At 37.7% G+C, this 27,859-nt stretch overlaps 3 protein-coding genes across 3 annotated transcripts; 2 read left to right on the forward strand and 1 right to left on the reverse strand.

The window, feature by feature from the left end:
• Window positions 1-3,847, forward strand: LOC136184499 (tetratricopeptide repeat protein 27-like). The gene is made up of 23 exons (XM_065971403.1): window positions 1-79; window positions 132-172; window positions 227-294; window positions 349-454; window positions 504-554; window positions 593-685; window positions 1,116-1,167; window positions 1,226-1,365; window positions 1,412-1,518; window positions 1,678-1,813; window positions 1,866-1,901; window positions 1,956-2,282; window positions 2,323-2,418; window positions 2,472-2,525; window positions 2,578-2,676; window positions 2,727-2,779; window positions 2,837-2,915; window positions 2,969-3,113; window positions 3,163-3,215; window positions 3,275-3,349; window positions 3,401-3,512; window positions 3,565-3,680; window positions 3,731-3,847. The coding sequence occupies exons 1-23, from the start codon at window positions 1-3 to the stop codon at window positions 3,845-3,847; spliced, it is 2,235 nt and encodes a 744-aa protein (XP_065827475.1).
• Window positions 3,825-6,316, reverse strand: LOC136184999 (uncharacterized). Its single transcript, XM_065972032.1, has 10 exons — window positions 6,224-6,316; window positions 5,862-6,168; window positions 5,205-5,785; window positions 5,079-5,153; window positions 4,955-5,020; window positions 4,732-4,903; window positions 4,451-4,670; window positions 4,269-4,393; window positions 4,127-4,218; window positions 3,825-4,041 (listed from the first exon to the last, which is right to left on the reverse strand). Exons 1-10 carry the CDS (start codon window positions 6,298-6,300, stop codon window positions 3,852-3,854), a joined length of 1,905 nt encoding a protein of 634 aa, XP_065828104.1. The 5' UTR covers window positions 6,301-6,316; the 3' UTR covers window positions 3,825-3,851.
• Window positions 3,855-27,851, forward strand: LOC136184997 (DNA-directed RNA polymerase III subunit RPC2-like). The gene is given in 58 exon segments (XM_065972029.1): window positions 3,855-4,097; window positions 4,160-5,012; window positions 5,058-5,158; window positions 5,209-5,374; window positions 5,427-5,762; window positions 5,811-6,412; window positions 6,458-6,490; window positions 6,547-6,597; window positions 6,650-6,694; window positions 21,718-21,892; window positions 22,017-22,070; window positions 22,116-22,148; window positions 22,199-22,255; window positions 22,310-22,374; window positions 22,431-22,506; window positions 22,566-22,634; window positions 22,684-22,715; window positions 22,768-22,859; window positions 22,910-23,027; window positions 23,079-23,160; window positions 23,218-23,367; window positions 23,418-23,528; window positions 23,589-23,726; window positions 23,782-23,829; window positions 23,881-23,928; window positions 23,983-24,048; window positions 24,103-24,153; window positions 24,205-24,264; window positions 24,319-24,408; window positions 24,458-24,556; window positions 24,605-24,668; window positions 24,717-24,782; window positions 24,844-24,892; window positions 24,947-24,985; window positions 25,043-25,117; window positions 25,173-25,271; window positions 25,336-25,463; window positions 25,514-25,541; window positions 25,591-25,648; window positions 25,701-25,787; window positions 25,834-25,870; window positions 25,915-25,976; window positions 26,031-26,049; window positions 26,109-26,186; window positions 26,235-26,318; window positions 26,373-26,409; window positions 26,459-26,519; window positions 26,575-26,657; window positions 26,712-26,760; window positions 26,817-26,834; window positions 26,885-26,990; window positions 27,053-27,149; window positions 27,199-27,289; window positions 27,334-27,380; window positions 27,431-27,490; window positions 27,540-27,589; window positions 27,592-27,628; window positions 27,678-27,851. Coding segments are annotated over 49 exon segments (3,456 nt in total). The 5' UTR covers window positions 3,855-4,097; window positions 4,160-5,012; window positions 5,058-5,158; window positions 5,209-5,374; window positions 5,427-5,762; window positions 5,811-6,412; window positions 6,458-6,490; window positions 6,547-6,597; window positions 6,650-6,694; window positions 21,718-21,805; the 3' UTR covers window positions 27,799-27,851.
• Window positions 27,852-27,859: the final 8 nt, after the last annotated feature.

Raw genomic sequence — 27,859 nt, forward strand, 5'->3', positions numbered from 1 at the left:
ATGACCTGTGCTCACCAAAAAGCGATTCAGCTCTCGCTTCTTCAGTCGAATAGCCCATTGCAGTTGTGCACGTCTGCATGTAAGCTCTACGGAATCCTCTGCTTGACACGCGACGTGTTTTCCGCGCCTAGGCTCTTTATGCAACCTCGGTCGACTGTCACTCGGCGGCGACGTAAAAGCCGAGAACTTTGATGCAATAGAAAGAGATCTAGAAGAGTTTTCTTAGTACGCACGTCTTTTAGAAGATCCATCAGTGAGAAAATGCCTACGCGATCAGCTAGAGGACAGTGAAACGTAAGCCAAGTCTGCATGGACTTAGAACGAGCAGGAACTACAAACGACGTCTAGAAACTGCATTAGCCTGATTGTTTCTGCTGCTTTTATGGACATATTCGTGCAAGCCAATTGGACAGGGCCGCCTTTAGGAGACGAATTGAAACGGATTGTAGATACGGTGCGAGAGCCAATGGGGAAAGAGAGTAGTCGTAATTTTGTGTGCATAGCTTGGAGAAACGTTGTCTTCGACAGTTGAAGAAAGCATTGATTTTGGAGAAGTATGCTAGTGTACTACTGTATTGTGTGCTTCTTCAAGTTGGTTTTTGGGCAGCTCGATCCAGATGTCGTTCATTTTCCAAATCTACTTTCGTGGTCCCAAACTCTTTTAGCCCAGAGCGGCGCGTGTGTGGTAAAGCCTTATGCATTTGTGAATTTCAGCCCTAGTCAGTGTTGTTCCCCAATGACAGACATCCCCGTGGTGGCAGATGAGAAATCTTTTTCTTCAACAGCAGATTGCCGGGAGCCCCATTTCAAGCATATACACGCAAATAGAGGCATTAAGTGAAAGTAATCGTAAACGCTGTGCGGGTGGAAATAGTCACTGAGAGTGCATATAGATTTTACAAAAAAGGAATCTCCGTTTTGTAAATTTGTAGAAGAATCTAAGTCGGTGAAGAACATGCTATGGTCTCCTTTTGGAATACCTTGTCTTTTAGCTTGTTGCACTGTCAGTGCTACTTAGAGCTGGCTCAAATTTACCTTTGTTACGGAAGGATAGATAAAGCTCAGGCAAAATTAATTCTTGTAATCATCATAAGCTCTTTCACGGTGTCTTTCAGGATTTTCTTACCGAAGCAATTGAACTGTCTGGTCTAAATGCCGAATTGTCTGGTGAGAGATCTAGCGGGGGGTGATCAGAGACGTTGTGAATACGTTCGTTTTTTTCAAGGGTGTCTTGGAAAGAGAACGAAATTCCAAGAATTTGAAACGGCTCAACTTCTTCTGGTAGTTTCAAAAGGAGGAGAGCGTAGTACAGCACCGGTTGACGCTTCCAAAGAAGAAACAACGCCTAGGAACGGTCTACCTAAGGTCAGAGACAAGATTCGTATAGGCAGTACTGTTAAACAAATCTTAGATTGTTCCTTTGATGGACGATGATCTGCTCGACAAAGTTTCTTATTCAGAATCTGCAACTCCTCTAACGTTGACGCCTCTAGAGGAAGCTGTTCTACTCACTATGGGGCAAGACGTTTTTTCAACTACTGTACTGGATAAACGTGAATGAGACTGCTCTTTATTTAATAGCATTTTTATCCTGAAAAGTGGCCCAAAAGCTGGTCATCTATTTATCGAAGACGTCTTTCCTTATATAAACGTAGGTTATTCCTATTGTCTGTATAGCAAGTCGAGATTTTCTTTTCAGTATATCCTCTCTCAACCGTTGAGCTGGTCTATTCAATTCAAAGCCTTAGATATGAGATCGCTGCTTGAAAACACAAAATCGAAACTCATTGAAAGATCCATGCGTCAACTTGAGGTCGAAATTACGAGAGAAAGTGGCCCAAGTCTTTTAATTTCCTACGTTTTAGGCATTGATCGAATCATTTAACGACACGTCACCTGACGTACTTTTAATCGCTACTCAGAATATTTTTTTCAACTTTGAAACGTTCTCCTAGGCTGTATTTCGAAAGCACTTGACATTCTCCATTGGACTGCCTCCTATTTGGACTGTCAAGCAGCACTTGGCTAGCACCTTGATGTCACTTGGTTGTGTCGAGAGCGCTCGCGAGCTGTTTGAAAGTATGAAGATGTGGGAGAAGGTCATCGAGTGCTACCAACTTCAAGGACGATTCAAACAGGTTGGAATGCAGATACGAGTCGATGCAAGCGCGAAAATCGCCGTTTTTCTTCAGGCGGAAAAGAGGATTCGTTCACAGTTAGAAATCAAGAGGACGCCTTATCTTCTTTGTGTCCTTGGAGACGTTACTAGTGTATTTTATGGGGTACAATCTTCGCGTTATTATATCACTCGTTCCTGTCCAGAATTCCGTCTATTATGATGAAGCCTGGGAATTGTCTGAAATGAAAAGTGCTCGAGCTCAGCGATCTTTGGGCTACTACTACCTCAGGAAGAACATGGTATGTACAATAATAGATGCCGCTTCGAAACGAACGAGTGAGTCGCGTTATAGTGCTCGGAGTGCATTGCGTCTTTTCAAAAGACGTTGAGGCTCAACTCAATGCAGGTGCAGAGATAAGTCACTCTAGAAACCCGCTTTGATCACAGTGTGTTTTAAGGACAAAGTGTGGTTCTCCTTGGGATGTGTTGCCCTTCAAATTGGAGACATGAATTTAGCCAGCAGTGCATTTCACCGATGCGTCACTTTGGAACCGAGTGTAAGCGACTGAATCTTCTAATAGCAGTCGTATAGTTTCTCGACGATTAGAATTTTGAAGCATGGAATAATTTGGCCGCTGTATACATCAAAAAAGGCGAAAAGTAGTAGATCCCTACCTGGTATTATTAGCTGTATACTGAGTGTTGGCGTCTGTGCAGATCTCGAGCCAAGACGGCGTTTCGCGAGGCTCTCAAAGTCGACTACGAGAATTCTAAAGTGTGGGAAAATTATCTACTTGTTAGTAACCGCATAGGTGAAGAAAAAAAGCCTGTCATACTGAGCACGCGTAGGTTTGTATTGACGTGGCCGATTTTGGCCAAGCAATGGAAGCCTACAATCGCCTTCTGGATTTGAAGGACAAATACGTTGACGAAGAAGTTCTTTCTGTTCTTGTTCGTGGTCTCAAGTGTCTTGTCGAGGAAAAATCGGAAAGCGGTACTGTACTACCTAACAGACTACTGATCTTTTTAAAAAAATTTTATAGCGTCTAGCTGGTATCGGCTAGCTACTCAACTGTTTGGCAGAATTACCTCAAAGGTAAGAAACAGTATTGGCGTCAGGCTAAAAAACGGTACAGTACATGTTTTCATTATTAGCTAACAAAAAGTGCCACAGTGTGGCAGTTGTATGCAAGTTTACTTGACACAGACAGCACTGATACAAAAGAGAAAGTAGGTTTTATAGGATGTGTCTGTCGGCTTCTGATGATATAATGTGGATAGGTATTTCTGTGTTTGCTAAAAGCCCTATCAGCTTCGTTGCAGAGCCAGAAGTTGTTCACAGACCTTCTCGAATTCAAAAATGCAGCTGATTTAGCCGAGCGAGTGAGAAACGGTATGGAGCAGTATTGGCATCTCCTATTATCTACTTACCGTCGAGAATTCAGCTTGGGAAGAGGCAATGAAAAGCCAAAGAGAGCGCGACGATGCCGTTACACTAGATCTCGTTGAAAAAGGCGTCTCAATTCGGCTCTCAGTACGCAAACTGATAGCCTGTGCGAAGGTACGTGGATAAATAAGAGACGATGCTCAACAACGACCCCTTTCGCTCAGCAACTTGATGAAGATGACCGCCTAGACGACGCAAGCGAACGCATTGCTACACTTCAACGCCTGAGCGAGAACGTACAGACAACGTACGACAAAATGAAGAAAAACCCAGAATTATAATCGGTTAAGATTCGTCTATCAGTTCTCCATAATAAGCTGTCACGGTCTTTAGCTTTTTATTGACTAAGTGCTGCTCAATTTCAACGTAGCCATTCGGTCCGGCGAGTGATACCAATTGCTCGACGTTTGCATTCCGTGGCACGTACAGCGCCACATTGTCAGATATCGTCAGCGCTTTCTTGAAGATTTCAAACGTGGAAGCAAAAAAGTCAAGGAAATTAATAGGAATAGAAACGTTGCGGGTAAGCAGGTAAATTTACTACAGGTTAGAAAGGATATCCATCTAGTTGAATCATCGTCTTTATGTCAAAGACGGCCTGTGCTAAATATTGGGGCCCTCCCCAAGGAGGGCTGAGGAAAACGACGTCACCCTAAAAAATTCATTTCCTCTCTAACGTCATTTCATTTTGGACAGCGTCACCTTTATAGAGGGTGCGCAGGCCATAAAATCGCCAACGATAAATTCTATTCGCTCTTCGACTCCATATATCTGTGCGTTGTGACGAGCACAGGCAATTTTGACCGGATCAATGTCAATGGCAATGACTAGGAATCAAGGAAGCCTCCAAAAACGAAAGGGATAATGGTCAACGGGTACTATACCTCGTTCGCACGTCAATGCAAACTGAATAGCATTGCCTCCGACTCCGCAAAAAGCGTCGACTATGACGTCGCAGCGACATCGTTCGGCGATGTGCTTTGCAATGACTTCTGGGGTCACCGAGAACCATCCCTCCCGATCCATGCAAATGCCCTTGTCGTATAGGGAAAACAAGCGATAGCGTTGCGACCAATATTTCACCATTTCTGGATCTTTGGGCGCCTGGAAAAATCGCAGAAAATTGCGCACGGCAACCACGGACGTGCAAATGCGCCCTGTCTACCTCTTTTAGATGAAGGGTGCTCTCGATGTGAGGAGTTTCCGTAGATGCCGTCTCCATGGAGTCATCTTCAGTCTTAGCCGTTTCTGTCGCTAACGTCGGCTGCCTGCGTTGTTGCTTCCCTTGCCTGTAGCTCATGATTTGCCTTTCTGTGACTCGATGGCACTCTTCATATCTGCAAACAGGCCAAGAATCACAGAAGGATTAGAACAGAAACTGGGCGTACAACTGAGACGTCGATGCCGCGGAAAATCCCAACGACCGATAAACAGCTATCGAATCAGGTGAAAAACTACGTGGAACAAACATTACTAACGTTCCGTGCTTAGATGAGAAATGGGTAATCAAACCTATGGCTTCTACTAGCCTTGACTCTAGCCACTTCTTCTGCACTCTCAACGTCTGAATCGTCGCTATCTTCAGTACTAAAGTACAACGTTACGTCTATACTTTACAATCAATTAATGTAGGTTTACCTAGACACATCTTCTTCATCGTCGTCGTCTTCATCTTCATGGTCGTTGTGATGCAAAAGCAATTCGCTTTCGTCGTCCGAATCATCAACGATTTCTCCCTCTTCAATTTCACCGTCTTCTTTCTCGCTTGACGGCTCCAGCAGATTCTCTGACGGGTTGGACCACGAAAGGTATTGCTTGAGGTAATATCGATACTGTTCATAATAGTGAGACTCCCACAAGGCCACGGCATCCTGCTCCTCCGAGCCGTCGCCATTCTCACCGCGTTCAAGCCAGCTTTTCTCCGCCAACAATCGACCGTTCTTTTCCCAATATTCCAACCACCCGGGATCCTGACACTCGACTTCCTCGTCGTCTTCAGTGGAAACCCACGGCCCTGGCATTCGAGCCTCTCGACCCAAATCAAGATCGCTCAATTCGTCGACAATGCCACTCTCGTCGACTTCCATGGCGCCCAGCTCGTCGCCCACTCTGCGTCTCCTCTTTCTCGACTTCTTTCTCTTTGACTTCTTTTGCGGACCTCGTCTTCCAAACGGCCGCTTTGTGCCAACTCCAAAAGTAAAAGCAAATTTGCGATCAATCTAATTAAGCATCTCATTTATTTAGACATCCCAAAATCAATAGAGATACATTATCCAATCTCCACACAAAACTCACGTTGAAAGCGTCTTTCGGATTATTGAAAAACATGACGGGCAAACCGAGTTTGACCATCTGATCGTATTCCGATCGAGTCTCCTCGTCCTGGCTCAGGACCGACGGTAGAGCGCGTGCGGCGTCGTGAGCTCGATCTAAATCGTCGTCGCTATCGTCGTCGCGATTTCGCTGCGGGACGCGATAGGCGAGACGAGGGTGAGGGCTCGGTGATTCATCGTCGTGGCTCGTCGAGACGACGACGTCGTCGTCTTGAAAGCTCGATTCTAGCTCGTTTGACATCGTTACATCGACCTCGCAGCCATCATCGCTGGGATTTAGCTCGTTAGCGAGTTCTACTTGCAATGGTTTGGTTTATTTTCTACCTTAGATACGATCTGGTTAGCGTGCAGACGATGTTGTCCGGTTTGTAGTGGATTTCTGCGAGTTTTTCGTGGGACATCGCCGGACGAACGTCACGTGCCACGACCCCGGATTGGAACATGGCCACTGTGCTACAGGAAGGTCAGAAGGAGCCGGTTGACTTCCTAACCAAGCCAATCAAAGAAATACACGTATGCTGAAGCATTTTACCGTACAATACTAACAGTGTTTGGTAGGAAAAATGGAAATTTGTGTCCGCGTTTCTAAGAGTGAGAACGCACCTCTTCGAAATCTTTACTACTGTGTTTATTTTCACTAAATAAAGGGTCTAGTCAAGCAGCACATCGACTCCTCTAACTACTTTGTCAACGTGGAGGTAAACAAGCATCTTGAGCGGAAAAAACGTTCATAGAAGTGTCGAGTTATAGAACATTGTGTCTTTTCAACAGACGTTGAGGCTCAGCTCAATGCAGGTGCAGAGATAAGCCTCAGTCTAGAAGCGCACTTCGATCATAGTGTGTTTTAAATAATAAATTGAGGGCCTAATCTTTGATTCATAAAGACTAAATAATAAATTGAGGACCTAATCTTTGATTCTTAGAGCCTGAATAATAAATTGAGGGCCTAATCTTTGATTCTTAGGGCCTAAATAATAAATTGAGGGCATAATGTTTGATTCTTAGAGCCTAAACAATAAATTCAGGGCCTAATCTTTGATTCTCAAGGCATAAATAATAAATTGAGGGCCTAATCTTAGATTGTTAGGGCCTAAATAATAAATTGAGGGCCTAATCTTTGATTCTTAGAGCCTAAAAAATAAATTGAGGGCCTAATCTCAGAGCCTAAATAATAAATTGGGGGCCTAATCTTTGATTCTTAGAGCCTAAATAATAAATTGAGGGCCTAATCCTTGATTCTTCGCACCTAAATAATGAATTGAGGGCCTAATCTTTGATTCTTAGAGCCTTAATAATAAGGTGAGGGCCTAATCTTTGATTTTTAGTGCCTAAATAATAAATTGAGGGCCTAATCTTTGATTCTTAGAGCCTAAAAAATAAATTGAGGGCCTAATCTCAGAGCCTAAATAATAAATTGAGGGCCTAATCTTTGATTCTTAGAGCCTAAATAATAAATTGAGGGCCTAATCCTTGATTCTTCGCACCTAAATAATGAATTGAGGGCCTAATCTTTGATTCTTAGAGCCTTAATAATAAGGTGAGGGCCTAATCTTTGATTTTTAGTGCCTAAATAATAAATTGAGGGCCTAATCTTTGATTCTTAGAGCCTAAAAAATAAATTGAGGGCCTAATCTCAGAGCCTAAATAATAAATTGAGGGCCTAATCTTTGATTCTTAGAGCCTAAATAATAAATTGAGGGCCTAATCCTTGATTCTTCGGACCTAAATAATGAATTGAGGGCCTAATCTTTGATTCTCAGAGCCTTAATAATAAGGTAAGGGCCTAATCTTTGATTTTTAGTGCCTAAATAATAAATTGAGGGCCTAATCTTTGATTCTTAGAGCCAAAATAATAAATTGAGGGCCTAATCTTTGATTCTTCGGACCTAAATAATAAATTGAGGGCCTAATCTTTGATTCTTAGAGCCAAAATAATAAATTGAGGGCCTAATCTTTGATTCTTAGGGCCTAAATAATAAATTGAGGGCCTAATCTTTGATTCTTAGAGCCTAAAAAATAAATTGAGGGCCTAATCTCAGAGCCTAAATAATAAATTGGGGGCCTAATCTTTGATTCTTAGAGCCTAAATAATAAATTGAGGGCCTAATCCTTGATTCTTCGCACCTAAATAATGAATTGAGGGCCTAATCTTTGATTCTTAGAGCCTTAATAATAAGGTGAGGGCCTAATCTTTGATTTTTAGTGCCTAAATAATAAATTGAGGGCCTAATCTTTGATTCTTAGAGCCTAAAAAATAAATTGAGGGCCTAATCTCAGAGCCTAAATAATAAATTGAGGGCCTAATCTTTGATTCTTAGAGCCTAAATAATAAATTGAGGGCCTAATCCTTGATTCTTCGGACCTAAATAATGAATTGAGGGCCTAATCTTTGATTCTCAGAGCCTTAATAATAAGGTAAGGGCCTAATCTTTGATTTTTAGTGCCTAAATAATAAATTGAGGGCCTAATCTTTGATTCTTAGAGCCAAAATAATAAATTGAGGGCCTAATCTTTGATTCTTAGGGCCTAAATAATAAATTGAGGGCCTAATCTTTGATTCTTAGAGCCTAAATAATAAATTGAGGGCCTAATCTTTGATTCTTAGGGCCTAAATAATAAATTGAGGGCCTAATCTTTGATTCATAGAGACTAAATAATAAATTGTGGGCCTAATCTTTGATTCTTAGGGCCTAAATAATAAATTGAGGGCCTAATCTTTGATTCATAGAGACTAAATAATAAATTGTGGGCCTAATCTTTGATTCTTAGGGCCTAAATAATAAATTGAGGGCCTAATCTTTGATTCTTCGGACCTAAATAATAAATTGAGGGCCTAATCTTTGATTCTTAGAGCCTTAATAATAAATTGACGGCCTAATCTTTTATTTTTAGTGCCTAAATAATAAATTGAGGGCCTAATCTTTGATTCTTAGAGCCAAAATAATAAATTGAGGGCCTAATCTTTGATTATTAAGGCCTAAATAATAAATTGAGGGCCTAATCTTTGATTCTTAGAGCCTATATAATAAATTGAGGACCTAATCTTTGATTCTTAGAGCCTAGATAACAAATTGAGGGCCTAATCTTTGATTCTTAGGGCCTAAATAATACATTGAGGGCCTAATCTTTAATTCATAGAGACTAAATAATAAATTGTGGGCCTAATCTTTGATTCTTAGGGCCTAAATATTAAATTGAGGGCCTAATCTTTGATTCTTCGGACCTAAATAATAAATTGAGGGCCTAATCTTTGATTCTTAGGGCCTAAATAATAAATTGAGGGCCTAATCTTTGATTCTTCGGACCTAAATAATGAATTGAGGGCCTAATCTTTGATTCTCAGAGCCTTAATAATAAGGTAAGGGCCTAATCTTTGATTTTTAGTGCCTAAATAATAAATTGAGGGCCTAATCTTTGATTCTTAGAGCCAAAATAATAAATTGAGGGCCTAATCTTTAATTCATAAAGACTAAATAATAAATTGTGGGCCTAATCTTTGATTCTAAGGGCCTAAATAATAAATTGCGGGCCTAATCTTTGATTCTTAGAACCTGAATAATAAATTGAGTGCCTAATCTTTGATTCTTAGGGCCTTAATAATAAATTGAGGGCCTAATCTTTGATTCTTAGAGCCTAAATAATAAATTGAGGGCCTAATCTTTGATTCTTAGGGCGTAAATAATAATTTAAAGGCCTAATCTTTGACTCTTAGAGTCTGAATAATAAAATGAGGGCCTAAACTTTGATTCTTAGAGCCTTAATAATAAATTGACGGCCTAATCTCTTATTTTATTGCCTAAATAATAAATTGAGGGCCTAATCTTTGATTCTTTGGACCTAAATAATAAATTGAGGGCCTAATCTTTGATTCTTAGAGCCTGAATAATAAATTGACGGCCTAATCTTTTATTTTTAGTGCCTAAATAATAAATTGAGGGCCTAATCTTTGATTCTTAGAGCCAAAATAATAAATTGAGGGACTAATCTTTGATTATTATGGCCTAAATAATAAATTGAGGGCCTAATCTTTGATTCTTAGAGCCTATATAATAAATTGAGGGCCTAATCTTTGATTCTTAGAGCCTAAATAACAAATTGGGGGCCTAATCTTTGATTCTTAGGGCCTAAATAATACATTGAGGGCCTAATCTTTCATTCATAGAGACTAAATAATAAATTGTGGGCCTAATCTTTGATTCTTAGGGCCTAAATAAAAAATTGAGGGCCTAATCTTTGATTCTTCGGACCTAAATAATAAATTGAGGGCCTAATCTTTGATTCTTAGAGCCTAAATAACAAATTGAGGGCCTAATCTTTGATTCTTAGCGCCTAAATAATACATTGAGGGCCTAATCTTTGATTCATAGAGACTAAATAATAAATTGTGGGCCTAATCTTTGATTCTTAGGGCCTAAATAATAAATTGAGGGCCTAATCTTTGATTCTTAGAGCCTAAATAATAAATTGAGGGCCTAATCTTTGATTCTTAGAGCCTAAATAACAAATTGGGGGCCTAATCTTTGATTCTTAGGGCCTAAATAATAAATTGAGGGCCTAATCTTTGATTCATAGAGACTAAATAATAAATTGTGGGCCTAATCTTTGATTCTTAGGGTCTAAATAATAAATTGCGGGCCTAATCTTTGATTCTTAGAACCTGAATAATAAATTGAGTGCCTAATCTTTGATTCTTAGGGCCTTAATAATAAATTGAGGGCCTAATCTTTGATTCTTAGAGCCTAAATAATAAATTGAGGGCCTAATCTTTGATTCTTAGGGCGTAAATAATAATTTAAAGGCCTAATCTTTGACTCTTAGAGTCTGAATAATAAAATGAGGGCCTAAACTTTGATTCTTAGGGCTTAAATAATAAATTGAGGGCCTAATCTTTGATTCATAGAAACTAAATAATAAATTGAGGGCCTAATCTTGATCCCTAGAGCCTACATAATAAATTGAGGGCCTATTCTTTGATTCTTAGAGCCTAAATAATAATTTGAGGGCCTAATCTTTGATTCTTAGGGCCTAAATAATAAATTGAGGGCCTAATCTTTGATTCATAGAGACTAAATAATAAACTGTGGGCGTAATCTTTGATTCTTAGGGCCTAAATAATAAATTAAGGGCCTAATCTTTGATTCTTAGAGCCTAATAAATTGAGGGCCTAATCTTTGATTCTTAGGGCGTAAATAATAAATTGAGGGCCTAATCTTTGATTCTTAGAGCCTAAATAATAAATTGAGGGCCTAATCTTTGATTCTTAGGGCCTAAATAATAAATTGCGGGCCTAATCTTTGATTCTTAGAACCTGAATAATAAATTGAGGGCCTAATCTTTGATTCTTAGGGCCTTAATAATTAATTGAGGGCCTAATCTTTGATTCTTAGAGCCTAAATAATAAATTGAGGGCCTAATCTTTGATTCTTAGGGCGTAAATAATAATTTAAAGGCCTAATGTTTGACTCTTAGAGTCTGAATAATAAATTGAGGGCCTAATCTTTGATTCTTAGGCCGTAAATAATAAATTAAGGGCCTAATCTTTGATTCTTAGAGCCTAAATAATAAATTGAGGACCTAATCTTTGATTCTTAGGGCCTAATAATAAATTGAGGGCTTAATCTTTGATTCTTAGAGCCTAAATAATAAATTGAGGGCCTAATCTTTGATTCATAGAAACTAAATAATAAATTGAGGGCCTAATCTTGATCCTTAGAGCCTACATAATAAATTGAGGGCCTAATCTTTGATTCTTAGAGCCTAAATAATAAATTGAGGGCCTAATCTTTGATTCTTAGGCCGTAAATAATAAATTAAGGGCCTAATCTTTGATTCTTAGAGCCTAAATAATAAATTGAGGACCTAATCTTTGATTCTTAGGGCCTAATAATAAATTGAGGGCCTAATCTTTGATTCTTAGAGCCTAAATAATAAATTGAGGGCGTAATCTTTGATTCTTAGGCCGTAAATAATAAATTAAGGGCCTAATCTTTGATTCTTAGAGCCTAAATAATAATTTGAGGGCCTAATCTTTGATTCTTAGTGCCTAAATAATAAATTGAGGGCCTAATCTTTGATTCTTAGAGCCTAAATAATAAATTGAGGGCCTAATCTTTGATTCTTAGGGCCTAAATAATAAATTGAGGGCCTAATCTTTGATTCTTAGAGCCTAAATAATAAATTGAGGGCCTAATCTTTGATTCTTAGGGCGTAAATAATAATTTAAAGGCCTAATCTTTGACTCTTAGAGTCTGAATAATAAATTGAGGGCCTAATCTTTGATTCTTAGGCGTAAATAATAAATTAAGGGCCTAATCTTTGATTCTTAGAGCCTAAATAATAAATTGAGGACCTAATCTTTGATTCTTAGGGCCTAATAATAAATTGAGGGCCTAATCTTTGATTCTTAGAGCCTAAATAATAAATTGAGGGCCTAATCTTTGATTCATAGAAACTAAATAATAAATTGAGGGCCTAATCTTTGATTCTTAGAGCCTACATAATAAATTGAGGGCCTAATCTTTGATTCTTAGAGCCTAAATAATAAATTGAGGGTCTAATCTTTGATTCTTAGAGCCTAAATAATAAATTGAGGGCCTAATCTTTGATTCTTAGGGCCTAAATAATAAATTGAGGGCCTAATCTTTGATTCTTGGGGCCTAAATAATAAATTGAGGGCCTAATCTTTGATTCTTAGAGCCTAAATAATAAATTGAGGGCCTAATCTTGATCCTTAGAGCCTGAATAATAAATTGAGGGCCTAATCTTTGATTCTTAGGGCCTAAATAATAAATTGAGGGCCTAATCTTTGATTCTTAGAGCCTAAATAATAAATTGAGGCCCTAATCTTTGATTCATTAAGACTAAATAATAAATTGTGGGCCTAATCTTTGATTATTATGGCCTAAATAATAAATTGAGGGCCTAATCTTTGATTCTTAGAGCCTAATTAACAAATTGGGGGCCTAATCTTTGATTCTTAGGGCCTAAATAATACATTGAGGGCCTAATCTTTGATTCATTGAGACTAAATAATAAATTGTGTGCCTAATCTTTGATTCTTAGGGCCTAAATAATAAATTGAGGGCCTAATCTTTAATTCATAGAGACTAAATAATAAATTGTGTGCCTAATCTTTGATTCTTAGGGCCTAAATAATAAATTGAGGGCTTAATCTTCTATTCTTCGGACCTAAATAATAAATTGATGGCCTAATCTTTGATTCTTAGAGCCTTAATAATAAATTGACGACCTAATCTTTTATTTTTAGTGCCTAAATAATAAATTGAGGGCCTAATCTTTTATTCTTAGAGCCAAAATAATAAATTGAGGGCCTAATCTTTTATTCTTCGGACCTAAATAATAAATTGAGGGCCTAATCTTTGATTCTTCGGACCTAAATAATAAATTGTGGGCCTAATCTTTGATTCTTAGGGCCTAAATAATAAATTGAGGGCCTAATCTTTGATTCTTCGGACCTAAATAATAAATTGAGGGCCTAATCTTTGATTCTTAGAGCCTAAATAACAAATTGAGGGCCTAATCTTTGATTCTTAGCGCCTAAATAATATATTGAGGGCCTAATCTTTGATTCATAGAGACTAAATAATAAATTGAGGGCCTAATCTTTGATTCATAGAGACTAAATAATAAATTGTGGGCCTAATCTTTGATTCTAAGGGCCTAAATAATAAATTGCGGGCCTAATCTTTCATTCTTAGAACCTGAATAATAAATTGAGTGCCTAATCTTTGATTCTTAGGGCCTTAATAATAAATTGAGGGCCTAATCTTTGATTCTTAGAGCCTAAATAATAAATTGAGGGCCTAATCTTTGATTCTTAGGGCGTAAATAATAATTTAAAGGCCTAATCTTTGACTCTTAGAGTCTGAATAATAAAATGAGGGCCTAAACTTTGATTCTTAGAGCCTTAATAATAAATTGACGGCCTAATCTCTTATTTTATTGCCTAAATAATAAATTGAGGGCCTAATCTTTGATTCTTTGGACCTAAATAATAAATTGAGGGCCTAATCTTTGATTCTTAGAGCCTGAATAATAAATTGACGGCCTAATCTTTTATTTTTAGTGCCTAAATAATAAATTGAGGGCCTAATCTTTGATTCTTAGAGCCAAAATAATAAATTGAGGGACTGATCTTTGATTATTATGGCCTAAATAATAAATTGAGGGCCTAATCTTTGATTCTTAGAGCCTATATAATAAATTGAGGGCCTAATCTTTGATTCTTAGAGCCTAAATAACAAATTGGGGGCCTAATCTTTGATTCTTAGGGCCTAAATAATACATTGAGGGCCTAATCTTTGATTCATAGAGACTAAATAATAAATTGTGGGCCTAATCTTTGATTCTTAGGGCCTAAATAATAAATTGAGGGCCTAATCTTTGATTCTTCGGACCTAAATAATAAATTGAGGGCCTAATCTTTGATTCTTAGAGCCTAAATAACAAATTGAGGGCCTAATCTTTGATTCTTAGCGCCTAAATAATACATTGAGGGCCTAATCTTTGATTCATAGAGACTAAATAATAAATTGTGGGCCTAATCTTTGATTCTTAGGGCCTAAATAATAAATTGAGGGCCTAATCTTTGATTCTTAGAGCCTGAATAATAAATTGACGGCCTAATCTTTTATTTTTAGTGCCTAAATAATAAATTGAGGGCCTAATCTTTGATTCTTAGAGCCAAAATAATAAATTGAGGGACTGATCTTTGATTATTATGGCCTAAATAATAAATTGAGGGCCTAATCTTTGATTCTTAGAGCCTATATAATAAATTGAGGGCCTAATCTTTGATTCTTAGAGCCTAAATAACAAATTGGGGGCCTAATCTTTGATTCTTAGGGCCTAAATAATACATTGAGGGCCTAATCTTTGATTCATAGAGACTAAATAATAAATTGTGGGCCTAATCTTTGATTCTTAGGGCCTAAATAATAAATTGAGGGCCTAATCTTTGATTCTTCGGACCTAAATAATAAATTGAGGGCCTAATCTTTGATTCTTAGAGCCTAAATAACAAATTGAGTGCCTAATCTTTGATTCTTAGGGCCTAAATAATAAATTGCGGGCCTAATCTTTGATTCTTAGAACCTGAATAATAAATTGAGGGCCTAATCTTTGATTCTTAGGGCCTTAATAATAAATTGAGGGCCTAATCTTTGATTCTTAGAGCCTAAATAATAAATTGAGGGCCTAATCTTTGATTCTTAGGGCGTAAATAATAATTTAAAGGCCTAATGTTTGACTCTTAGAGTCTGAATAATAAATTGAGGGCCTAATCTTTGATTCTTAGGCCGTAAATAATAAATTAAGGGCCTAATCTTTGATTCTTAGAGCCTAAATAATAAATTGAGGACCTAATCTTTGATTCTTAGGGCCTAATAATAAATTGAGGGCTTAATCTTTGATTCTTAGAGCCTAAATAATAAATTGAGGGCCTAATCTTTGATTCATAGAAACTAAATAAAAAATTGAGGGCCTAATCTTGATCCTTAGAGCCTACATAATAAATTGAGGGCCTAATCTTTGATTCTTAGAGCCTAAATAATAAATTGAGGGCCTAATCTTTGATTCTTAGGCCGTAAATAATAAATTAAGGGCCTAATCTTTGATTCTTAGAGCCTAAATAATAAATTGAGGACCTAATCTTTGATTCTTAGGGCCTAATAATAAATTGAGGGCCTAATCTTTGATTCTTAGAGCCTAAATAATAAATTGAGGGCGTAATCTTTGATTCTTAGGCCGTAAATAATAAATTGAGGGCCTAATCTTTGATTCTTAGAGCCTGAATAATAAATTGACGGCCTAATCTTTTATTTTTAGTGCCTAAATAATAAATTGAGGGCCTAATCTTTGATTCTTAGAGCCAAAATAATAAATTGAGGGACTGATCTTTGATTATTATGGCCTAAATAATAAATTGAGGGCCTAATCTTTGATTCTTAGAGCCTATATAATAAATTGAGGGCCTAATCTTTGATTCTTAGAGCCTAAATAACAAATTGGGGGCCTAATCTTTGATTCTTAGGGCCTAAATAATACATTGAGGGCCTAATCTTTGATTCATAGAGACTAAATAATAAATTGTGGGCCTAATCTTTGATTCTTAGGGCCTAAATAATAAATTGAGGGCCTAATCTTTGATTCTTCGGACCTAAATAATAAATTGAGGGCCTAATCTTTGATTCTTAGAGCCTAAATAACAAATTGAGTGCCTAATCTTTGATTCTTAGGGCCTAAATAATAAATTGCGGGCCTAATCTTTGATTCTTAGAACCTGAATAATAAATTGAGGGCCTAATCTTTGATTCTTAGGGCCTTAATAATAAATTGAGGGCCTAATCTTTGATTCTTAGAGCCTAAATAATAAATTGAGGGCCTAATCTTTGATTCTTAGGGCGTAAATAATAATTTAAAGGCCTAATGTTTGACTCTTAGAGTCTGAATAATAAATTGAGGGCCTAATCTTTGATTCTTAGGCCGTAAATAATAAATTAAGGGCCTAATCTTTGATTCTTAGAGCCTAAATAATAAATTGAGGACCTAATCTTTGATTCTTAGGGCCTAATAATAAATTGAGGGCTTAATCTTTGATTCTTAGAGCCTAAATAATAAATTGAGGGCCTAATCTTTGATTCATAGAAACTAAATAAAAAATTGAGGGCCTAATCTTGATCCTTAGAGCCTACATAATAAATTGAGGGCCTAATCTTTGATTCTTAGAGCCTAAATAATAAATTGAGGGCCTAATCTTTGATTCTTAGGCCGTAAATAATAAATTAAGGGCCTAATCTTTGATTCTTAGAGCCTAAATAATAAATTGAGGACCTAATCTTTGATTCTTAGGGCCTAATAATAAATTGAGGGCCTAATCTTTGATTCTTAGAGCCTAAATAATAAATTGAGGGCGTAATCTTTGATTCTTAGGCCGTAAATAATAAATTAAGGGCCTAATCTTTGATTCTTAGAGCCTAAATAATAATTTGAGGGCCTAATCTTTGATTCTTAGTGCCTAAATAATAAATTGAGGGCCTAATCTTTGATTCTTAGAGCCTAAATAATAAATTGAGGGCCTAATCTTTGATTCTTAGGGCCTAAATAATAAATTGAGGGCCTAATCTTTGATTCTTAGAGCCTAAATAATAAATTGAGGGCCTAATCTTTGATTCTTAGGGCGTAAATAATAATTTAAAGGCCTAATCTTTGACTCTTAGAGTCTGAATAATAAATTGAGGGCCTAATCTTTGATTCTTAGGCGTAAATAATAAATTAAGGGCCTAATCTTTGATTCTTAGAGCCTAAATAATAAATTGAGGACCTAATCTTTGATTCTTAGGGCCTAATAATAAATTGAGGGCCTAATCTTTGATTCTTAGAGCCTAAATAATAAATTGAGGGCCTAATCTTTGATTCATAGAAACTAAATAATAAATTGAGGGCCTAATCTTTGATTCTTAGAGCCTACATAATAAATTGAGGGCCTAATCTTTGATTCTTAGAGCCTAAATAATAAATTGAGGGTCTAATCTTTGATTCTTAGAGCCTAAATAATAAATTGAGGGCCTAATCTTTGATTCTTAGGGCCTAAATAATAAATTGAGGGCCTAATCTTTGATTCTTGGGGCCTAAATAATAAATTGAGGGCCTAATCTTTGATTCTTAGAGCCTAAATAATAAATTGAGGGCCTAATCTTGATCCTTAGAGCCTACATAATAAATTGAGTGCCTAATCTTTGATTCTTAGAGCCTAAATAATAAATTGAGGGCCTAATCTTTGATTCTTCGGACCTAAATAATGAATTGAGGGCCTAATCTTTGATTCTTAGAGCCTGAATAATAAATTTAGGGCCTATTCTTTGATTCTTAGGGCCTAAATAATAAATTGAGGGCCTAATCTTTAATTCATAGAGACTAAATAATAAATTGTGTGCCTAATCTTTGATTCTTAGGGCCTAAATAATAAATTGAGGGCCTAATCTTTAATTCATAGAGACTAAATAATAAATTGTGTGCCTAATCTTTGATTCTTAGGGCCTAAATAATAAATTGAGGGCTTAATCTTCTATTCTTCGTACCTAAATAATAAATTGATGGCCTAATCTTTGATTCTTAGAGCCTTAATAATAAATTGACGACCTAATCTTTTATTTTTAGTGCCTAAATAATAAATTGAGGGCCTAATCTTTTATTCTTAGAGCCAAAATAATAAATTGAGGGCCTAATCTTTTATTCTTCGGACCTAAATAATAAATTGAGGGCCTAATCTTTGATTCTTCGGACCTAAATAATAAATTGAGGGCCTAATCTTTTATTCTTAGAGCCTGAATAATAAATTGAGGGCCTAATCTTTGATTCTTAGGGCCTAAATAATAAATTGAGGGCCTAATCTTTGATTCTTAGAGCCTAAATAATAAATTGAGGCCCTAATCTTTGATTCATTGAGACTAAATAATAAATTGTGGGCCTAATCTTTGATTATTATGGCCTAAATAATAAATTGAGGGCCTAATCTTTGATTCTTAGAGCCTAATTAACAAATTGGGGGCCTAATCTTTGATTCTTAGGGCCTAAATAATACATTGAGGGCCTAATCTTTGATTCATTGAGACTAAATAATAAATTGTGGGCCTAATCTTTGATTCTTAGGGCCTAAATAATAAATTGAGGGCCTAATCTTTGATTCTTCGGACCTAAATAATAAATTGAGGGCCTAATCTTTGATTCTTAGAGCCTAAATAACAAATTGAGGGCCTAATCTTTGATTCTTAGCGCCTAAATAATATATTGAGGGCCTAATCTTTGATTCATAGAGACTAAATAATAAATTGAGGGCCTAATCTTTGATTCATAGAGACTAAATAATAATTTGTGGGCCTAATCTTTGATTCTAAGGGCCTAAATAATAAATTGCGGGCCTAATTTTTCATTCTTAGAACCTGAATAATAAATTGAGTGCCTAATCTTTGATTCTTAGGGCCTTAATAATAAATTGAGGGCCTAATCTTTGATTCTTAGAGCCTAAATAATAAATTGAGGGCCTAATCTTTGATTCTTAGGGCGTAAATAATAATTTAAAGGCCTAATCTTTGACTCTTAGAGTCTGAATAATAAAATGAGGGCCTAAACTTTGATTCTTAGAGCCTTAATAATAAATTGACGGCCTAATCTCTTATTTTATTGCCTAAATAATAAATTGAGGGCCTAATCTTTGATTCTTTGGACCTAAATAATAAATTGAGGGCCTAATCTTTGATTCTTAGAGCCTGAATAATAAATTGACGGCCTAATCTTTTATTTTTAGTGCCTAAATAATAAATTGAGGGCCTAATCTTTGATTCTTAGAGCCAAAATAATAAATTGAGGGACTGATCTTTGATTATTATGGCCTAAATAATAAATTGAGGGCCTAATCTTTGATTCTTAGAGCCTATATAATAAATTGAGGGCCTAATCTTTGATTCTTAGAGCCTAAATAACAAATTGGGGGCCTAATCTTTGATTCTTAGGGCCTAAATAATACATTGAGGGCCTAATCTTTGATTCATAGAGACTAAATAATAAATTGTGGGCCTAATCTTTGATTCTTAGGGCCTAAATAATAAATTGAGGGCCTAATCTTTGATTCTTCGGACCTAAATAATAAATTGAGGGCCTAATCTTTGATTCTTAGAGCCTAAATAACAAATTGAGGGCCTAATCTTTGATTCTTAGCGCCTAAATAATACATTGAGGGCCTAATCTTTGATTCATAGAGACTAAATAATAAATTGTGGGCCTAATCTTTGATTCTTAGGGCCTAAATAATAAATTGAGGGCCTAATCTTTGATTCTTAGAGCCTAAATAATAAATTGAGGGCCTAATCTTTGATTCTTAGGGCCTAAATAATAAATTGAGGGCCTAATCTTTGATTCATAGAGACTAAATAATAAATTGTGGGCCTAATCTTTGATTCTTAGGGCCTAAATAATAAATTGAGGGCCTAATCTTTGATTCATAGAGACTAAATAATAAATTGTGGGCCTAATCTTTGATTCTTAGGGCCTAAATAATAAATTGAGGGCCTAATCTTTGATTCTTCGGACCTAAATAATAAATTGAGTGCCTAATCTTTGATTCTTAGAGCCTAAATAATAAATTGAGGGCCTAATCTTTTATTTTTCGGACCTAAATAATGAATTGAGGGCCTAATCTTTGATTCTTATGGCCTAAATAATAAATTGAGGGCCTAATCTTTTATTCTTAGAGCCTGAATAATAAATTGAAGGCCTAATCTTTGATTCTTATGGCCTAAATAATAAATTAAGGGCCTAATCTTTGATTCTTAGAACCTGAATAATAAATTGAAGGCCTAATCTTTGATTCTTAGGGCCTAAATAATAAATTGAGGGCCTAATCTTTGATTCATAGAAACTAAATAATAAATTGAGGGCCTAATCTTTGATTCATAGAAACTAAATAATAAATTGAGGGCCTAATCTTTGATTCTTAGGGCCTAATAATAAATTGAGGGCCTAATCTTTGATTCTTAGAGCCTAAATAATAATTTGAAGGCCTAATCTTTGATTCTTAGTGCCTAAATAATAAATTGAGGGCCTAATCTTTGATTCTTAGAGCCTAAATAATAAATTGAGGGCCTAATCTTTGATTCTTAGAGCCTAAATAATAATTGGAGGGCCTAATCTTTGATTCTTAGTGCCTAAATAATAAATTGAGGACCTAATCTTTGATTCTTAGAGCCTAAATAATAAATTGAGGGCCTAATCTTTGATTCTTAGGGCCTAAATAATAATTTAAGGGCCTAATCTTTGATTCTTAGGGCCTAAATAATAAATTGAGGGCCTAATCTTTAATTCTTAGAGCCTAAATAATAAATTGAGGGCCTAATCTTGATCCTTAGAGCCTACATAATAAATTGAGGGCCTAATCTTTGATTCTTAGAGCCTAAATAATAAATTGAGGCCCTAATCTTTGATTCTTAGTGCCTAAATAATAAATTGAGGGCCTAGTCTTTTATTCCTAGGGCCTTAATAATAAATTGAGGGCCTAATCTTTGATTCTTAGAGCCTAAATAATAAATTGAGGGCCTAATCTTGATCCTTAGAGCCTACATAATAAATTGAGGGCCTAATCTTTGATTCTTAGAGCCTAAATAATAAATTGAGGGCCTAATCTTTGATTCTTAGGGCCTAAATAATAAATTGAGGGCCTAATCTTGATTCTTAGAGCCTAAATAATAAATTGAGGGCCTAATCTTTGATTCATAGAGCCTAAATAATAAATTGAGGGCCTAATCTTTGATTCTGAGGGCCTAAATAAATTGAGTGTCTATTCTTTGATTCTTAGAGCCTAAATAATAAATTGAGGGCCTAATCTTTGATTCTTAGAGCCTAAATAATAAATTGAGGGCCTAATCTTTGATTCTTAAGGCGTAAATAATAAATTGAGGCACTCATTTTTAATTCTTAGGGCTTAAATATTAAATGGAGGGCCTAATCTTTAATTCTTAGGCCGTAAATAATAAATTGAGGTGCGAATCTGTGATTCTTACAGCCTAAATAATAAATTGAGAGCCTAATCTTTGATTCTTAGGGCCTAAGTAATAAATTGAGGGTCTAATCTTTGATTCTTAGATCCTAAATAATAAATTGAGGGTTTTATCTTTGATTCTTAGGGCCTAAATAATAAATTGAGGGCCTAATCTTTGATTCTTAGGGCCCTAATATTAAATTTAAGGCCTTACCTTTAATTCTTAGAGCCGAAATATTAAATTGAAGTCCTAATCTTTGATTTTTAGGGCCTTTTGTGCGAAGGGGAGTGGTGCGCACGAGCAGTGAACTCGCGTACTTTGTCGTCGATCGATCTACATCGCGAAGGGTACGCGTATGAGCAGCCCGGACCACTTTTCGAAGGCTAGAAAAGCCGGACCTCTTTTCGGGCGGAACACTTTTCTGGTGACAGACCGAGCAGAGGTAAGACATCGCCGGCAGATCCGTAATAGGGCTTGTGCACGTGACGTCAGAGCGAAGTAGAGGTTTAGGGTGAACGCGTCACGTGCCACGGCCCCGTATTGGAAACATGGCCTCTGTACTGCAGGAAGGCCAGAAGGAGCCGGTTGACTCCCTAACCAAGCCAATCAAAGAAATACACGTATACTGAAGCATCTTACTATGCAATGCTAACGATATTTTGTAGGAAAAATGGAAATTGGTGCCCGCGTTTCTAAGAGTGAGAACGCACCTCTTCGAAATCTTTACTACTGTATTTATTTTCACTAGATAAAGGGTCTAGTCAAGCAGCACATCGACTCCTTTAACTACTTTGTCAACGTGGAGGTACGAAAGCCCCCAAACAAGGCCAGCATCTCTTGAGCGAAAACGTTCAACTAGATTAGAAAAATTCTGACTGCCAATAGCAAGATAACTAGCGAAGCAGATCCCAATTTTTATTTGAAGCAAGCAAACGGCCGAAGATTGATTGGTTCTCCAGACTGAAATGTTCCCATTTCAGATATCTGAATATTTACGTGGGAACGCCAGATGTGGAGGAAGCGTTCAACGTGACCAAGCCCGTTTCGCCAAACGAGGCAAAGGAGAAATTTTTTAGTAGAAACGTATGTAAAAGAGGAGCTTTTGCGTCCTCTAGTGTCGCTTGAGAGATATGACATACTCAGCTCCGATCACTGTGGACATTGATTACACTCGAGGAAGTCAGGTAAAAAGGAATTTCGAGTTAGACTTTCTATATAAGGCATTCTCTGTAGAGAATTATACGAAAAGCTCTACCTATTGGAAGGTTAAATTACAGGCAGACATTATTCGTACCTAGTTGGTTCATTTTGCTATAGACTTCCTATCATGCTGAGAAGCTGCAAGTGTGTTTTAGATAGAAAGGGTCCAGCTGAAATGGCAAAATTGAATGAATGCCCACTTGATCCTGGTAAGACTTTCTGCATTTCAAAGTGCAACTGACTAGCAGTACATATCTAGGCGGCTACTTTGTAGTGAAAGGCGTGGAAAAGGTGATACTCATTCAAGAGCAGATGTCAAAGAATCGTATGATAGTCGAGGAGGATCGAAAGGGCAATGTCATGTGTCAAGTCACGAGGTATTTAGCCGCGGCCACGTCTCGAATGTAGTTTCTCATCTTGGGAGACAGTTCGACGCACGAGAGGAAGAGCAGAACGAACGTCACGTGCAAGCACGGAAAATTCTTTCTCGGCCACAACTCTTTTTCTGACGTAAGTTAGAATAGAGAAAGGAAGCATTTTTCTTTGATCTCTTTATTTATTTCACAGGAAATTCCTGTTGTAATTATATTCAAGGCGATGGGAGCTCAATCAGATCAAGAAATAGTGCAGATGGTTGGAACCGAGGACTCCATTGCGTCTATGTTTGCGCCGTCTTTGGAAGACTGTGCCAATCAGAACGTCTACACTCAAGAGCAGGTGAAACGCCAAGCAGAAACGTAGTCAAAATCAAGAGTCTGTCTTTATAGGGTTTGAATTATATTGGGAGTCGGCTTCGGCAACGACGGCTCACACAACAAAAGAGCACCGCTGATGAAGTGAAAGGAATTTTGGCTGATCTTGTCCTGGCTCATATACCTGTTTGTACTATTATTACCTCTGACCGTTGCATCTACTAGGCGGTTCTGTTTTTTTTGTAGATAAAACACTGGAATTTTTATTCGAAACTCATCTATCTTGCTCTCATGGTGCGTCGAGTAATTCTCGTCAAATTGGGACTTGTCAAGGTGGACGACCGAGACTATTATGGCAATAAACGATTGGAATTGGCTGGTCAAGTGAGTTTTTCGAACCTAATTAAATAATGATAAAAATCTTATTGGGGTCATTTAGCTTCTGTCTATTTTATTTGAAGACCTGTTGAAGAGATACAATTCTGAGGTGCGTTCAAGTTGGCTGCTACGCCCCCCCTAATTTTTTGACTGTTTTCAGTTAAAAGCTATAGCTGACAAGATGATTCCAATGCCGCGAACAGCTCAAGTTTGCGAATTCCGTTTATTCGAAAATCAAATTTTTTACTCTGATTTCATCTAGTTTGATATTGTGAAACACATGAGACAGGATCAGATAACCAATGGCCTGTTCAATGCCATATCTACGGTTTGACTCCGCAGGGAATTTTTTTCTCTGAATTGAGATGTCATTGCGCTTTAGGGAAACTGGACACTGAAACGCTTCAAGATGGAAAGGCTTGGCGTGACACAAGTACAAGAGGAAACTAATACTTAAAGGACTATACAAATATATAAGGTGTAGGTCCTTTCAAGACTGTCCTACATTTCAGCGCTTGGGATGATGACTCGTGTCAACAGTCAGGTGAAGAACCGTTTGTAAAATTGCCTGTCCTCGATCTCTACTATCGACGGCTAGTTTGAGAAAACTCGTAAAGTGAGCGGTCCCAGGTCACTCCAGCCTTCGCAATGGGGCATGCTTTGCCCATCTGACACACCTGAAGGAGAAGTACGTGGAGATGATGACTCTGAATTGATAAACTTTTCTCCGTTTTTAGGCCTGCGGTCTTGTGAAGAACTTGACACTCATGACTCACATTACAACGGATAGCGAAGAAGAGCCACTCACAAGAGTGGCGTGCAATCTTGGCGTTGAGGTACCTTGCTTTTAATAAGACAGCACTGCTCTGTGATGTCTTTTATAGACAATCGATTACTTGTCTGGAGAGGAACTTCATTCTCCGGACGTCTATATGGTTTTTCTGAACGGCAAGAAGTGTCGCTGTGGTTTCTGCTCTTTTCTTATTGATTCTGCAGGCTTACTGCTTGGAGTCATTCGTGATCATGATCACTTTGTTTCAATGCTACGAAATTTGAGAAGAGGCACGTTGCTAAGATATACGCCATAGTTCCTTTTATTGTATACATTGATAAAACTTTGTAGGGGGTTATGTGAATGAATTCGTGTCTGTCAGTCAAAATCATTCGCAGAGGTACGACAAGCGACCCCTCTTTGTCTACGTGCGTAGGATTTGTTGTTCTGCTAGATCGGTACACATTGCTTGCGATGGAGGGAGAGTGTGCAGGCGAGAAGAGACCCATTTTTTGACGTCAACGAAAGGGGGATGCTATCTTTTCTGTAGGCCATACATTATTGTGTCAAACGGAGAACCGAAAGTCCGTGATCAACATATCGAAGAGCTCGTTCAAGGCGTGAGGTATATTTTGTACGTGTAGTAGGCAGCTTTTGTTTCACTGCATGAAATCTTGAAGGAAATTCGAAGATTTTCTCCACGACGGTCTGGTAGAGTATTTGGACGTGAACGAAGAAAGTGACAGCGAGATTGCTTTGTACGAATGCGACGTGGCTAGGTACGTCGTCGAGAGAAAATTCTCCAAAGAGAAGTACTATAAAAATGCGTTTGTGAACTCTCAGCTATACAACGCATCTTGAAATCGAACCATTTACCATTCTTGGCGTCTGTGCTGGTCTCATACCGTTTCCTCATCACAATCAGTCGCCCAGGAATACCTACCAGTGTGCTATGGGCAAGCAAGCAATGGGTACTTTGCAGAGTAAGGCAAACGCTGTCTTTTTTCAACGGTTTTTGCAGGATCTATTGCGTACAATCAGCTCAATCGGTCAGCGGCAGAAGAATTTTTTTTAAATAATGGACATTTTCTTTTGTAGAATCGATACTTTACTTTATTTGTTGGTTTATCCGCAAGTGCCTTTAGTAAAAACGGAGGTAAGTCTCGAAATTTAATTAAATGAATCCTCTTATCACCGCACTATCTTAGGTGATCGATTTAATTGATTTTGATAAACTGCCAGCTGGGCACAATGCAAGCATAGCGGTCATGAGTTTCTCGGGATACGATATAGAGGTAGAGGCGTTTAGGTGTAGAGAAATTGGTGTTTATCTTCTTCTAGGATGCTCTGGTGTTGAACAAAGCGTCCGTAGATCGAGGTCAGCTAATACATAAATTGGCTCAAATTCGAATGCTTTTGTAGGCTTTGGACGGTGCTGCGTATTTCGGAAAATGGCTAGTTCACTACGACGCTATCCCAATCAGGTGCCTTTATAAGCCCTTATCTCATGCACGTGTGGTACGATGTTTCTTCTTTAGACATTTGACAAGATCTCAGGTGTCTTGTAGAGGACGCGAAGTCACTGTGCGTTTCAATATGTTTTCTTTGTTTCTAAGGCCCGAGTGTTGACAGCGTCAACAAGAAACCCATTTGGAGACATTCCGTACTGGACAAAGATGGCATAGGCTCTCCCGGTGCATAATATTTTTCCATTGGGTGACTTTTGATATTTCTAATTATAGGAGAGCGCATTTCCAGTAAGCAAGTACTGGTAAATAAGTCGGTTCCTCTTTCAACGTCCGGTGCTCCTCATCAACACCAACCTGGTCCTGATATATAGATCGATAGAACCATTTTATTTTTGATTTTCTTTTCTTTAGGTACCGACACAGAAAGTCACAAAGAAAGCCCTCTCGTGTTCGTATTCGTGAAATAAGTGGTTTTGTATTTTTCACTGCTACTGTAGTTACAAGGGGCCTGTTGACGCTTACATTGACAAAGTACTCATCACTTCAAACACTGAAGAGGTTCTCTATAACACCAGCTGTGTGTATTTCTCAGTATTATATTTGTCTTATGCAGTCCTTTCTGATAAAGTGCTTGATCAGACAAACTAGACGGCCTGAAATAGGAGACAAGTTCAGCAGTCGACATGGCCAAAAGGGGTGATTGAATTGCGCACACAGAAGAAACGGCAACATTACGAATACTTCATTTAGAGTGTGTGGTAGCATCATCAACCAAGAAGACATGCCCTTTACCGACATGGTAATGAACGACACTCACTCTCTGTGGCGCTGAACTTGCCGTTTCTTTTTCTGTAGGGAATTTGTCCAGATATTGTACGTCGTTCGCAGTTGATTTTCTAGTTGATTTGCACGTCTGTCAATAGGTCATGAATCCTCACGGTTTTCCTTCGAGGATGACCGTTGGAAAACTTTTGGAATTGCTTGCTGGAAAAGCCGGCGTTTTAAAAGGAAATTTTCAAAAAGGAACAGGCACGATTAGGCGTCCCCTTGCATGTATTCCACCGTCAGTTTTTTTCTCTCCACGTTTCTAGCATTTGGAAATGTTTCCGTTGAAGACATCTGCAGCGATTTGGTCAGTTGCGGTTACAATTACGAAGGAAAGGATTTCGTTACGTCTGGAATTACTGGGTAAGGGAGAACGCGGATGGGGTTTGTGCTGCATTCTCTGTCTCTATAGGGAACCCCTTGAATCTTACGTGTTCTGCGGTCCTGTCTACTATCAAAAATTAAAGCACATGGTTTTAGACAAAATGCACGCTCGATCTAAGGTAGTAGCCAGCTGTAGTTTTATGAATTAGTAAATTCTTTCTAGGGACCTCGAGCCGTGCTGACACGTCAACCCACAGAAGGCAGATCAAGGTAAACATGGCTTCAGTGACGACAATTTTTTATTGTGAAATGCTCTGTAGGGATGGAGGTCTTAGACTCGGTGAAATGGAACGAGACTGTCTTATTGGATACGGAGCAAGGTCAGTCTTGTGTCCCAAATTATGCTGTTGCAATTAGCTCGTATTTCAGCATGCTCTTGCTCGAACGACTTATGGTATCGAGCGACCAATTTGAAGTGAACGTTGCGACGAGTGCGGCCTTATTGGATACTTGAATTGGTTTGTTGTACTTAGAATAATCATGCAATTGTGCATTCATATCTTACAGGTGTCAGACTTGTCAGTCATCGAGAAGAGTTTCATCTCTTCAAGTACCGTACGCCTGCAAATTACTTTTTCAAGAACTCTTATCGATGAACGTTGCTGTGCGTCTTTCTTTGACTTCGTGACGACACAGTACAGTTACTGCTATAGAAAAATCAATAGTCGCCAGCAGATAAAATTGGCTAG

The sequence above is a fragment of the Oscarella lobularis genome, chromosome 3 (genome assembly GCF_947507565.1).
Source record: "Oscarella lobularis chromosome 3, ooOscLobu1.1, whole genome shotgun sequence".
Classification (NCBI taxonomy): domain Eukaryota; kingdom Metazoa; phylum Porifera; class Homoscleromorpha; order Homosclerophorida; family Oscarellidae; genus Oscarella; species Oscarella lobularis.

What these genes read in the sequence shown, in the direction of transcription:
- LOC136184499 (XM_065971403.1), top strand. Translation starts at nt 1, where the DNA reads ATGACCTGTGCTCACCAAAAAGCGATTCAGCTCTCGCTTCTTCAGTCG. An exon ending in ACTACCTCAGGAAGAACATG is followed by an intron (nt 2,419 to 2,471) that starts GTATGTACAATA and finishes GTCGCGTTATAG; the next exon opens with TGCTCGGAGTGCATTGCGTC. An exon ending in TGAGGCTCAACTCAATGCAG is followed by an intron (nt 2,526 to 2,577) that starts GTGCAGAGATAA and finishes GTGTGTTTTAAG; the next exon opens with GACAAAGTGTGGTTCTCCTT.
- LOC136184999 (XM_065972032.1), bottom strand. Translation starts at nt 6,300, where the DNA reads ATGTCCCACGAAAAACTCGCAGAAATCCACTACAAACCGGACAACATC. An exon ending in ATCCGAAAGACGCTTTCAAC is followed by an intron (nt 5,786 to 5,861) that starts GTGAGTTTTGTG and finishes ATGCTTAATTAG; the next exon opens with ATTGATCGCAAATTTGCTTT. An exon ending in GCACCCTTCATCTAAAAGAG is followed by an intron (nt 4,671 to 4,731) that starts GTAGACAGGGCG and finishes CGATTTTTCCAG; the next exon opens with GCGCCCAAAGATCCAGAAAT.